At 47.1% G+C, this 12,865-nt stretch overlaps 2 protein-coding genes across 2 annotated transcripts; one reads left to right on the plus strand and one right to left on the minus strand.

The window, feature by feature from the left end:
• Positions 1-1,741: 1,741 nt before the first annotated feature.
• On the minus strand, positions 1,742-3,192 carry mrpl52 (mitochondrial ribosomal protein L52). Its single transcript, XM_076161290.1, has 5 exons — positions 3,133-3,192; positions 2,458-2,527; positions 2,263-2,330; positions 2,087-2,151; positions 1,742-1,982 (listed from the first exon to the last, which is right to left on the minus strand). Exons 1-5 carry the CDS (start codon positions 3,164-3,166, stop codon positions 1,830-1,832), a joined length of 390 nt encoding a protein of 129 aa, XP_076017405.1. The 5' UTR covers positions 3,167-3,192; the 3' UTR covers positions 1,742-1,829.
• Positions 3,193-5,601: 2,409 nt separating this feature from the next.
• ajuba (ajuba LIM protein) lies at positions 5,602-12,863 on the plus strand. The gene is made up of 8 exons (XM_076160506.1): positions 5,602-8,193; positions 10,526-10,627; positions 10,910-10,977; positions 11,092-11,154; positions 11,271-11,401; positions 11,717-11,768; positions 11,964-12,032; positions 12,227-12,863. The coding sequence occupies exons 1-8, from the start codon at positions 6,636-6,638 to the stop codon at positions 12,356-12,358; spliced, it is 2,175 nt and encodes a 724-aa protein (XP_076016621.1). The 5' UTR covers positions 5,602-6,635; the 3' UTR covers positions 12,359-12,863.
• The last annotated feature ends 2 nt before the right edge of the window (positions 12,864-12,865 follow it).

The raw sequence follows: 12,865 nt of genomic DNA on the forward strand, positions 1-12,865 counted from the left end.
TCTGCGGGTGAAGCTACATAGGCCCGTCAGCTAATCCTGAAAAGCAATGTGCACCACATCTGACGCTCATCCTCCTCTTCTTTCCTCACACACGCCATGCACACAACAGGCTGACCTCACCTCACGCTCCGACACCCCCTCCCCGTTCCCTTCCTCCCACACTGCGACTTGTGCACAATAAGCAACATCTGGTTCTCATTTCCCCCAAACCAAAACAACACGAGGAGGGGAGGAAGAGAGGGGAGGATGGGAGGAGCTGTGAAGGGGAGATGGACGTCTGCACAAAGCAGGATGTGAGAAGACGAGTGAGTCAAATAAGAACGAGGAGTTACACTTCTCACTGTTGTGGGGGTGCAGATGGAGGTCTTTGATGGTTCAGGTGTGAGTCAAGCGAAGTCATAGAAAGAAACATCTGAGCCATTTCTAACCAAGCACGACACAATTTCACACCCTTGGTGCTCTGCTCAACGTCATCCCACACCTCTGCAGCACAACAAACAGTCAGCTCCTTTGGTCAGCACCAAACCCCACAAAAAAGTTAAGACGGGGAGGTGGGGGGAACTCCCTTCTCCATACAAAAGAATCTGCAACTCAGCGGCTAGCTGCCCTAATTACAGCCGGGCTTTGCTGAAGTCTGCAACAAGAACCCAAGAAAGAGAAAAAAAAGAGAGAGAAATGAAAGGAAGAAAAGAGCAGAGAGCAAGAGAGAGTAGAGTCTTACCTCACTTTGTAAATAGTCTGTTTAGAAGTTAAAGTCACACTGAATTAGTGCTGACTTCACAAAGACACAGCTGCTCCATCTCTGCTGAATGTCCTCTACACCTTAACTGCATAAGACAAAAAAAAGCTACTTACAACACCTCAAACTTGTCATTTGTCTAACACGAAACCAAAACTGACATGGAATCTGAATTCACACTGATTCAATTGTGTTTTTATTGTAAACGTGAGTGTGAGTGCCGCCTAGTTTCAGGCTTTCCATCGTGAAAGTCGAGCTGACACCAGAAAATATCAAACTATCACATTCTCCCTGACCACTTCTGATATTAAAACCTTCTGCCTGATTGGCAGCAGCGTGCTAATCATCTTTCCAGACACCACAGCGGTTTACTGAAGAATCCAGATGATCCTTTTTATTAGTGCAGACGCTCCACACAAAGGACTCTCTCCAAGTCCCTTTGAGAGGAGCAACACTATGACAATTTGTGATCTAATATAACATGTCCTGTTGAGACGCATCATAAGCGTCAAACTTTTATCTTGAGCTAGTCTACTCTGGCATGGCCTCAATTACAAGGAATTTAAGGAAATACTTGTCAATTTTTGGACCATTTTGGTTTATCTTTGGTCCGGATTTGATCTTAACTGTAATCAAACTACTTCCCAAAGCTGTTCTTGACTGAATGTCATACATTTCAATAATGGCATGCCAAGTTGTTAACTCCTTTTTCACACACATACACACACTCTCTCTCTGGCCCTGAATCAGTGCCACTTTATGTTTGCCAGCTCCTCCCTTCCTCTGCCTGATGGGACAAAACCCCTCTGAGCCCCAGACAAAATGGCGTTTCAGTCTCTGTGCCGTGTTGCACTGGAGAAATGCTGCATTCTAGTGGAAGCTCAGAGACATCAACTCAAAGCATCCAGCCCAATCACCACACACACACACACACACACACACACACACACACACACACACACACACACACACACACACACACACACACACACACACACACACACATTATCAGAGTATCATTTATTGCTGGAAATCAAACAATTACATTAACACAAAGTAGCAAGAGCTGAACATAATTCAATACACGTTTCTAACTTGGAGACTTCTTCTTAACCAATAGCTTCCCTTTGGGTTTGAGTAAAAGAGACTTCCTGTGCTCCTCCAGCCTTTTGGCCTTTTCCTCTCTTTCTCTACACGCCTCAATTCCTCTGTTTATCTCAGAGTCCAGCATCACGATTCGTCTCTGAGAGAGAGAAACAGAGAGAGAAACAGAGAGTATGTGAGGTGACAGCAAATTACAGACTGAGTAGGAAATGTGTGTGATATAGCCAAATGTGTGACACTTACAGCTAAAACTTCTCTCTCTTGCCTTCTTCTCAGCTGCCCTTTCAATGGAGGAGCTGGTCGTCCATCTGCACACACACACCAACAGCAAATGTCATAATACACCATTTTGGATACTGAGCAACAGGTTTCTCTCATTATTGCAACTAAGGACTGTGATGGTGGAGGGGGTAACATACCTGCAAAGGACCAATCAGGCAGATCTGTCAGAGGTCCATATTCTGAGCCGCTGCGTGAGAGTCCATGTCTGCAATCAAACACACACACACACACACACACACACAGTTCAATGTTCTGCTTATTCATTGGAGGATCACAGGATTTTCAAAATCATTTGCAGTTGCAATAATGCATCAAATGTTAGGCAAACCTACTCAGTTCTCCATTTCTGCCCAGCCTGAGCCGCACACGATGAGCTGAAAGGCCTGCTGGAGACTCTCAACACTGTAAACAAACGCATTTATATGTGAGGACAAATAGTTTTGTTTTCAACCCATATTGGAGATATTGTATTTTTTGGAAATCTTAACTAATAAATGTGCTTCTTTGTGTCCTTTATGAATGCCAGAATAACGTTAACAGGTACTAGATTTGCTGTTATGAGTGTAAAAACTGTCTTTTAAATCAGGTATCTCAACAAGCACCTCTGTTTTCAGTTAACACGGTCACTCGCTACTCCAGCACACCGGTTCAAGTGACGAATCGATGAAACTAAGCAACACCATAACTTCAAACTTCAAAACAACCAAGTAGAGACTACAGTTAGGTCATAAAAGACCTTCTGTTGTCATCCTCGCGTCTCCGTTTTGAACGAAACTTCAACAAAATAAAACCATTCCCCTACGTTTAACACACAAGCCGTTGACATTTGCAAGAAATGTTAGCTTCCACGTTAGCGTCGCTTGTCAACGTTTCTGTGGTGTGCCGTTTCTTCCCTTACACGGGCTCTTTCAAAAGCAGATAATACTACAAAAACACATCTACGGGGACGTGTCTGCTTCCAAACTGACACACACACACGGCAGAATTGAGTGAATAACCTTTCTCACCTGAACAGCACAGTGTCCTCACGGGAGCCGCCATGTTGACTGTAGGGTGTTGTGCGGGCCTCAAGAGGGCGCCAAAGATACACTGTTACTGGACTTCGCCATAGAGTATTTTCTTTCTTTCTTTCTTTCTTTCTTTCTTTCTTTCTTTCTTTCTTTCTTTCTTTCTTTCTTTCTTTCTTTCTTTCTTTCTGTCTGTCGGTCTGTCTGTCTGTCTGTCTGTCTGTCTGTCTGTCTATCTGTCTATCTATCTATCTATCTATCTATCTATCTATCTATCTATCTATCTATCTATCTATCTATCTATCTATCTATCTATCTATCTATCTATCTAAAAACGGTGAGGAATGTGTTCATTCTAAATCTGCAAACTTTTTATAGAGACATACTTTCAACATATGAACCTAAGTGGAGCGTGGCTGGAAGCTTCTTTAAAGGTTATAACACAGTCCATGCTGGCAGATGGGAACCCTCAGGGCACATTGCAGGAATGTTACCTGTTTGTTGTGATAATACCACAATCAAATGTTGACAGTAATTGTGATATCACTGTGTGCCGCTCATGTGTTTTTCATTGTAGTACTATTTGTGTACATGAGGGAAGTTTGCTGTCTCATTTCTCCAATTAGACTACAGTGGGAAAGGAAGGAAGCTATTAATGGTTTCATTAAAAAAGCCATTCAAGCGTGGGTGACAGCAATTCTCACACTACTGTAATCTACTCAGACAGCTCCGAACATTTCAAAACAAAACCAAAAGTAGATCTGACTTTTGAATTATTCAGGCTTTTTCCAAAGAAATATTGCTCATCACATGTATGTCAGCGTTTTGCTTGAAGAGAATAGAGGAGACGGACACGCAGCTCTTCAAAGTACTGTTTTTATATACTAAGCCTCTAAGCCCAGAAGAATTTCTCTGTTAGCTTTTCAGACAAGTTCCCACTCGCAGCCTGTGTGTGTGTGAGTGTGTGAGAGGGAGGCTGCAGGGACTCCGGTGAACCGCAGAGGCCATGAAAGGCTCCGGAGCCAAAAGGAGGGGGCTCCGGGGCAGATAAAGCCGACAACAAACACATCAGGACGAACAAGCTTGTACTTTATCTAAGTGTGTGTGTGTGTGTGTGTGTGTGTGTTTGGGTGAGTTTGTGTGTGTGTGTGTGTGTGTGTGTGGGGTCGCCGTTTAACTGCCACAAAACAGCCGGAATGGGCAGTGGCTAATGCCGGGCAGTCCTGGAATAGTAGCGGGATGTTTACTCTGGATCGTCCTTGGAGAACTCAGACACGCCGAAAAAATCCACCGGCACACACACACACACACACACACACACACACACACACACACACACACACACACACACACACACACACACACACACACACACACACACACACACACACACACACACACACACACACACCCCGCTGTGTCCTTCCGCGCATTCCACAGGCTGCTGGTACAATCAACTAGTCCTGTTGCCTTGAACGACGCAGTGGACGAGGAAGGAGGGGAATGTTAGACAAGTTTTCCCAATTTCGTGTGAAACATACTTCCCGCTCTATATATGCTTGTTCATAGATTGTGTTTACGGTTCATTATCGAGAAAGTCAACGTGATTGGTTTAGGTCATGATTTAAAACTGAATGGGGAAAACATTCGGTCAAAATCAACATTTAATAAGGGAGAATAGTGTACAACTGAAAAGCTATTACATATATAGTTATACATTTTTTAACAGGTTTCCAATAATCACATACATTTTACATATTTTGCCTCAGCACCACAAACCCCTAAAAGGTATTTTCCCAGAATTATTAAGAGAGTTATAGATGTCAGTGCTTCATACAAATGAACAGGAAATCATTGGAAAGAAACAGAAAACTGAAGTTTGCAAGAAGAACATGATCAGACAAATGAACAAAAGGATAACGGAACTAAAATGCATGTGGCGTTTCTTTAGTTTTTTTAGCCGAAAGCCTCAACGCATCGGTCTCTTGTAACACGCCTCTTTCTTATTTTAGGCTGCTGTTTTGAAACTTTCTAGCGATCTAACAGCGGTCATTTTGGAGAGATACGAGACGTTTTGCGTATGAATGACGAAACAGCCATGGCTGGTGGAAAGGTGTTCCGGCTGGTGGAGAAACAACCCCCGTTGACTGATAAAAGCACAGTGAACGGTCAAGTTACATATAGACAGGATGCGCAAGATCGGAAGTCAAGTACTGGGACTTTCAAAATAAACGCACACAGGAAAACGAATTGGAAATTAAAGCAATAAATACGTTTTAAAGAGTAGGAAATACCAATATAAATATAACGGCAATCAGGTGTGTTATCATTGTATGTGTTTTATACGCTGTAATGTTCCGATTTCGTTAAAAATCACACAAAACGGACTCGCACATTTTATTTTAGAACTTTGATCGGAAATGAAATGTGTAACTATGACGTGCTTGACACTGTTGTAAAAGAGGGGGAGGTAAGTCATTATTTAGGGGGAAGAAAGAAAGAAACAAAGTTGTCGAACGTGCGATGCACACAGGGAGGGATTTTATTTATCCCCCACGACTGGTTTAGTTCAACGTCGGCCTGCTGGGATGTAACTGTAACGGAGCTCGGACACGTCTCATTGCGTTCACTTACCAAACTTCTCCGCTACTATTTCACCGGGATTCCTCCTTTTTTGAAAACGGGGGATGATAAAAGCGGAGGACAGGCGGACGGAGGAGCCGAGCACCGTGCGTTCTCTCCTGCGTGGAGCTTGAAAGTCAAACACGCTATTGTGCCTTTTCTCTACGCGTTTCCTCGAGAGATGAATGACGGAATTTGGGTGAGTCGAGTAACTGTGCGGAAAAGGGATTTCTTTTCTTGTCTACACTGGAGCCACATGAAGTAGAAATAGCCTTCATACTGCCGAAACTCTCCATCAAAAACAATAATCTAACGGGAGAGAAGCCCGACCGCGGCGGAGAACCTTAAAACCAACATTTCCTCAAGCACATTTCACTCTAAGGGAGAAGGTGCAGGTGTGGAGCCACATGAGGGTCCTCAAAGGAGGCCCTCCCCGACCATAGGTCACGCAAAGTGTCCTGGATCTATGTTTCTACTACTTATCCTCACTATTCGGCTGGATTGACTTGAACTATAAGTAAATGTTCAATCATCCAATGGATTGTTCCTCAGCTCAGCCCGCCGGTGCCAGTGGATCCTCCACATGAGGGCAGACCAGAGGACTTAGGTGATGCCTGACCCTGAAATGTCTTAAATGTTTTATTTATCCATGTTGTATTTATTGTGTGTATATAGGCCAGGCCATTTTTAAGGTGTTACTGCAGGTTTGGATGCTGCCGTTTCATCCGCTGGGTTGGAAACTGCACAGTAGACGTACTTGATCATCATAGTTCTGCTGTGTTTTCTACACACTGTATTGGAGCTCATTCGTCCAGAACTTTAATCTAAAAGCTAAATCTTGACTTTGTCGAACATTCAAACCCTACAAAGGAGGCATAATCATGGACAGGCCGATAAGCAAGTTACTGGAAAAGTTAAAGTTAACAGACTCGGGCAGTGTCAAATTCAACAGTTCGAAGAAAAAGCATGACTCGGCCAACAACTCCAACAACAGCAACGGCAACGCTGGCATCTCTGGAGGCAGCGGTGGGGGCGGCGGCCTGCCACCAGCTCCCAACTCTGCGACTGCCTCACCTTCAAGACCCGGCCAGTTCTCGCTTGCTTCTGCCACTGCCAGCGACGCGTGTGCTCCATCGAGTGGGAGAGGTGGAGGAGGCGGTGGCAGTGGCGGCATGGGAATGGCCCCCACTCAGCTACCAACCTCGGCTCCAACTCCCTCTACGGCGGGAGTTGTGAATTCAGATGGCGAGCAACAGCTTCACCCTTCGACTTTAGCCCCACTGAGGCGACGCTCCCCTCAGCAACGTGCTTCCTGTTACCTGGGTGAAGGTGTGGACTCTCACCTGCGGCGTGAGTCTGGACTGGGACCAGACTGCGATCCTCTGGGGGCTTTTGGCTCTAAGGCATCCCTGAATCAGCGCCGTTACTCCCTGGAGCTGCAGCAGCTGGTCAGGCGACAGCAGCTCCTCTCCCAGCCTCCACCTCTCTCTGTCCCCCTACCATATCACACCTCCACAGGCTACGATTCAGCACTGAGGGTGGGCGGAGGTGGACTGGCAGAGGCTGGCTACCTCTCTGAGCCGGAGAGGCACAAACGCCTCTCTCTACAGGAGGCTCTGTTCTACAAGCGTCTGAGCACAGGCAGTGAACTGTGGGAAAGCACCCGGCCTGCCTCCCTGTCTCACCCACCACACCGACCCTCTGATGTGACCGGAGGAGGCGTAGGAGGGGGCTTCTTTTATCCCCCGGGGCCGACCTTGAGCCCCTGCTCCTCGTTCAGCCTGCAGGAGTCGGTGCTGGTCAGTCCCAGGTCCAGCTTTGCCTCCAGCACGGCCAGCGGGGGAGGAGGAGGGAGCCCCATGGGGAGTCGCTGCAGCAGCAACAGGACCAGCGGCATCAGCCTGGGCTACGACTCTCGCTACTCTGCCTCTGGGGGGCTCCCTCCACAGCAGCCCCTGCAGACGGGGGGCTCTGCAGCCGGTTACGGGCCTCCGGGCAGGGCCGGGGCGCCGTCTGTGGAGGCCTGGGTCCACCACTACGTGGAGGGAGGAGTGCGCCCGGTTGCCCACGATAGCCGGCATTCGTACCCGCCTGCAGTGGGAAGTCCAGCGGCCGCCTGCTACCAGGCCGGACCGGAGTGGTGGGAGGTGCAGCGGGCAGGAGTCCAAGGTGAGGAGGACGTCACGGGAGAGAGGGCTCGCTACTCGGACCTACCTGGCACCCGGTACCAGGAGGAGCTGACGCGACTTCTGCTGAGAGACGCGGCGCACGAAGGGGAGGGGCTCCTGGAGGGCCTGATGCTGAAGGAGCAGCCCTCGACCGCGACGGCCGTCTCCAAAGGGAGCACGGCCACGCTCGGGTCCAGCTCAGCCGGGGGAGCGGTCAAACCCCAGGAGGAGCCGGGAAGAGACGCGGCTGAGAATCGGCAAGAATACTTTGGTGAGATCACAAGGCACCTTTTATGTTTTTTAGAACAGTTGTGATTGTAAAGTCAGGTCCTCAAATGGGTTTAATTGAGTTAAATGCATTTAACACAAATAGAAACATCACCACCCCTAGTTTGAGCCAATGCAGTGGCGGCTCACGCACGGGGCCCCGTGCTTACGTAAGAGTCCACAGAGACCAGCAGGCCGGACTCAACAGGCCCCCTCACTGTTATTACCGCCCGGTGTCAGATCGCAGGTTTGTCCCTCAGTGAAAGAGCTGTGAGGACGGATGGATGGACGGATGGATGGATGGACAGATAAATAGGTGAAAGAGTATAGATGGATGGATGTGCTTAGGGACCTGCAGAGACACGCTGGGCCGCAGCACGCAGAGCATAAAGGAGAGAAAAAATACGGCGAAACCGATCCAGACAAGTAGGAGAGAGAGAGCGAAGGAGGAACCATGTAGGATTTTTTAACACACACACGTATATATACACACACACACACACACTTAGACTCACACCTGTAGCCACAACATCAGGTGAAGAAGTCAGCTGACGTTGGAGGCAGATGTTGCCAATTTGCCGTATGGCGGCGCACACAGAGGCTACACACACACACACACCCAATCGCACAACCAAACTTCAAACTAAGCTGCAGCACTCAGACACAAATTACATGTTCCATATAAACACAACCTCCAACTATTACTGTGAGTCAGAAGATTAGGGCTCCGAGCGTGTGTGTGTGTGTGTGTGTGTGTGTTTGATTGTAGCAGGCAAGTGTGTAAGTGTGTGATGGTGGCTGGATGTGTGTGTGTTTGTGTGTGTATATTGTTTCTCTGTGGTAGGGCGTGTTTATGTGTTTCCCAGAGTGACTTCAGGCCACAGTTACGCAGTGTGTGTGTGTATGTCTGTGTGTGTGTGTGGGCGTGAGTCATGTGTGTAATGCTGCCTTGGCGTGTACAGGGGCGGTGTGCTGCAGCCTGTTTGCTCAGGTATGCGTGCCCTGAGGGGACGCACAATACTGTACTCCTCTCAGCCATTAGGGAGAAATCACAAGCGGCGAGGCGTGAAGACTGACGCCTCACCACACACACACACACACACACACGCACACACGCGCACTTAACATGTAGTGCTGACCGTAGGTAAAAACGAGAACCCAGCTTGACTTACTAGACGCTTTAAAAGGAGAAACCGAAGAAGCAGGTTGAGGCTTAGAGGCATCATAAGGTTGAACGCATGGAGGTCGTCAACAGGAAACAGGCCATAGGGTCATTTAGATCAAAACAAAGAAGAACAAAATGCACGTTTAGGAGTTGACATAGTGAGGGCGACAAAAAGGAGCGAAGCTGGTAAAGTGGTAGCAGCCTCTTGACTCCTTTATCCTTTGTTGTCACATCCACCATTGACGTAAACGTCGCCGTAGTTACTTCTGTATGTTTCAGGTTTCTGGCTTTGGCACGGAGATTCCAACGCGTCCCTAGAATCGTAGGAATTCGCATTTTTTTACGCGACACTCCCCTCGGCCACATTACAAAAAAGGCAAAGCTGGAAATAGATCACAGAACACTGCAGCGTCCACCACCACGCCACTTTACCACTTTGGCTCTAATCCTCTGACTCGTACAAAGTTACTCAAAGGAAAGTCAGCGAGCTGCTAAAGTTCGATTCAAGCATTTGTTTCCCACGGTAGCCACATATTGGGAACGTTTGGGATTTTAAACGGCTAAATATCCCGGTAATTGACCTTTCCGGCCCTGTAATTTTATAATGACACGCATTATGTAATCGCGTTTGTTGGTTGGGTTGCTTTCTAGTTTGGCCAGGAAGTGAAATCACCTTCAGATTGAGGATCGACCTTTTGGCGTATTTTCTCCAGAACCCTCAGCAAAATGGGATTTTCAACGGTTCTGGTGGGGAAAACTGAGTACAAGTACACGTCTGATGCTTTTTAACATCGAGAACTTCGATCTCCAGAGAGAACAGAATCCGTTTTGGATTCTTCCAGGACAGAGCGGTCGTAGTGTTCTCTTAAGGAATGTCGGCTTGAGTTCCGGCGGATTTTCCCTGTCGGAACAGAGCTGCAGACATCTGAGTGGATGAGCAAACAGACTGGCGTGCGGCAAACTGGGCTTTAACTCTGCGACTGTGTGAAAATCCCCTCGGTGGTGCGAACGAGAGGATTTACAAGTGTTGACACCCTTTGCGCGGAGTAGGATTTCAGACACATCCTCTCGGAATGTGTCGTAAACCAAGTGCTAAGAGCCGCTGAGCGACTCGGGACCCCCCCCTAACCCCCGACTAAACACTTGTTTGTGCTTCCCTTTGTGCCGGCAGGAGCCTGTGTGAAGTGTAGGAAAGGTGTGTATGGCGCCGACAACGCCTGCCAGGCCCTGGACAGCCTCTATCACACACGCTGCTTCATCTGCGTGTCCTGTGGTGAGTAACACAACACTGATTACCACTAATGACTTTTGAGTCAGATTTCAGCTTTTGTCTCGGTGCCAGGAAGTTATGACTGTTTTGACTGACGGCTTAAGGCTAATGGGATATCTGACATATCCTCACATTTGGATATGCGAGAGAAACAAATATTTGATTATTTTACTCGGAAATGCTTTATTAGATCAGCCAGTTGTCACCTTTGCCATCTGGCCTCTAGATCGATGAGCTCATTGATTCTTCTCTTCTTCTTTGTCTGACATCTGCTCGCCTCGGCAGGACGCACCCTGAGAAACAAGGACTTCTACAACGTCAACGGCTCTGTGTACTGTAAAGAGGATTACATGGTGAGACATGAGGACAAAGCCGCCCCCCCCCCCCCCCCAACACACACACATTCACACAGTCAGACTCAAGAGATTCAACGGGTTGATTTTCTGATATTCATAATTTCTCAACAGTTTTCAGGCTTCCAGGCCGCCGCTGAGAAGTGCAGCGTGTGTGGCCACCTCATTCTGGAGCAGGTGAGGGTTGCGAGTTTGTGTGTGTGTACATGTGTGAGTGTGTTCACGTGGCAATGCTGTAGTTTTGCTTTGATTTTTGGATGATTAATTGTCCACGTCCGCGTCCGCCTCCTCAGATCCTGCAGGCGATGGGGAACTCGTACCACCCCGGTTGTTTCCGCTGCGTGGTTTGTTCAAAGGCTCTGGACGGCGTGCCTTTCACCGTGGACCAGCACAGCAAAATCTACTGCGTCACCGACTACAACAAGTGAGAGAACCAACATGAAACCATACAGGTTTCACAGGTCGCAGGAAGACTTCATCCTACATTCTAGACACATGTACCATCAAAGTGAATGTGAAATATCGCCACAGTGCTGCAACTAACAATGTCGGTGGCTTAGTTTGGATGTAAATAACAAAGACTTTTAAGAACTCTGTAATGGCTGGAATTAGACAATTATTTCCATTTATTCCATAATCAACAGGACAAAATGGTGCAAATGGGATCAAATCCAAAACTGAAACCTGGGTCACTTTAACACTTTGCGTCTCTAAATACTGATTTCTGTGTGGTTTGCAGGGTTTTTGCCCCAAAGTGCGCTGCCTGTTTACAACCCATCTTACCTGCAGAGGTAAGTGCTCATCACTTTGTGTCAAATGTTATGATTGTAAAGTAATTGGTCGTGAATTGCTGCGAGACTCTTTTTTTAATCAGTTTACACAGCGACTTGTCAGCATCAAACAAACTCCCATTATTGACAAATACCATCTGAGCCGACGTCTGTGCGTCTGCTGACCTCTCACCTTTGTCCCGTTTCCTGTCACAGGGCAGCGAGGAGATCCTCAGGGTCGTGTCTATGAACAAGGACTATCACTTCGAATGCTACCACTGCGAGGTGAGTGCCGCCGTCGGTTAATGATAAACCACAAAGCGGATTTTTGTATGCGTGTGTGTCCCAGAGCATCAAATGTCAATGATTACAGAGCAAAAAGGATGTGGTGGGCGTGCAGATCCAGTCTTTTATCTTGAAGCAGTTTGACCTCACTTCCTGTGCGCATTCCTCTCTTATCTGCGTGTCTTTCCCCACAGGAGTGTAGAAAGCAGCTCTCGGATAAGCCCGGCTCGCAGTGTTTCCCCCTGGACTCTCATCTCCTCTGCCATTCCTGCCACATGAACCGAGTGTGCGCCACACAGAACATTCCTCCTCACGACACACACTGATCCACCTCTATGCAGCTACGTATGTAAGACAAAGGAGAGAAAACGCGTTAACTCTGTAGTTCTTTTCTTCGCTACTTTTCTTTTTTTGCTTTCAGTCACACACTTGAGGTTTTTTGTTTTTTTTCCAAGATGGACTCACTGCTGATATTAAGACATTTCCACTGATTGGCCAGGTTCCCCTTTTGACTGGATTCCCTCCATGGATCAGTCCTGTTGTCAGATGTAAGGCCTGCTGTACTTCTCATACTTTTACTGTACCATACTTATAAGGGAATGGGAAAGAAACTACTGCTTTTTTTTTTTTTTTTTTTTTTAAGCCCTTTACCCCAATGTGGCTACTGTTTGCTGTAGAAGAACAAGGGAATTTGTACATTTAATGTTATGGCTAGCAAACAATTTGCACTTATAATTGACTTTTAAGAGATTTGTTATGTGACTCTGTACAATTTGGAAACAAACATTCCTGTATTTTCTGTTTGTTATTAATAAATATTTTTAATTTTTGTT

Source organism: Genypterus blacodes, unplaced genomic scaffold (assembly GCF_046128005.1).
Source record: "Genypterus blacodes isolate CSIRO-AG114 ecotype Tasmania unplaced genomic scaffold, CSIRO-AGI_Gbla_v1 ptg000011l_1, whole genome shotgun sequence".
NCBI classification, from domain to species: Eukaryota; Metazoa; Chordata; class Actinopteri; order Ophidiiformes; family Ophidiidae; genus Genypterus; species Genypterus blacodes.

Bases quoted from the DNA above. Each gene is read 5' to 3' on its own strand.
- mrpl52 (XM_076161290.1), bottom strand. From the start codon at position 3,166: ATGGCGGCTCCCGTGAGGACACTGTGCTGTTCAG. The intron at 2,528-3,132 runs GTGAGAAAGGTT...GTTTGTTTACAG, and splicing joins GAGGACACTGTGCTGTTCAG to TGTTGAGAGTCTCCAGCAGG. The intron at 2,152-2,262 runs GTATGTTACCCC...GTGTGTGTGCAG, and splicing joins GCCTGATTGGTCCTTTGCAG to ATGGACGACCAGCTCCTCCA.
- ajuba (XM_076160506.1), top strand. From the start codon at position 6,636: ATGGACAGGCCGATAAGCAAGTTACTGGAAAAGTTAAAGTTAACAGAC. The intron at 10,628-10,909 runs GTGAGTAACACA...TCGCCTCGGCAG, and splicing joins CTTCATCTGCGTGTCCTGTG to GACGCACCCTGAGAAACAAG. The intron at 12,033-12,226 runs GTGAGTGCCGCC...CTTTCCCCACAG, and splicing joins TCGAATGCTACCACTGCGAG to GAGTGTAGAAAGCAGCTCTC.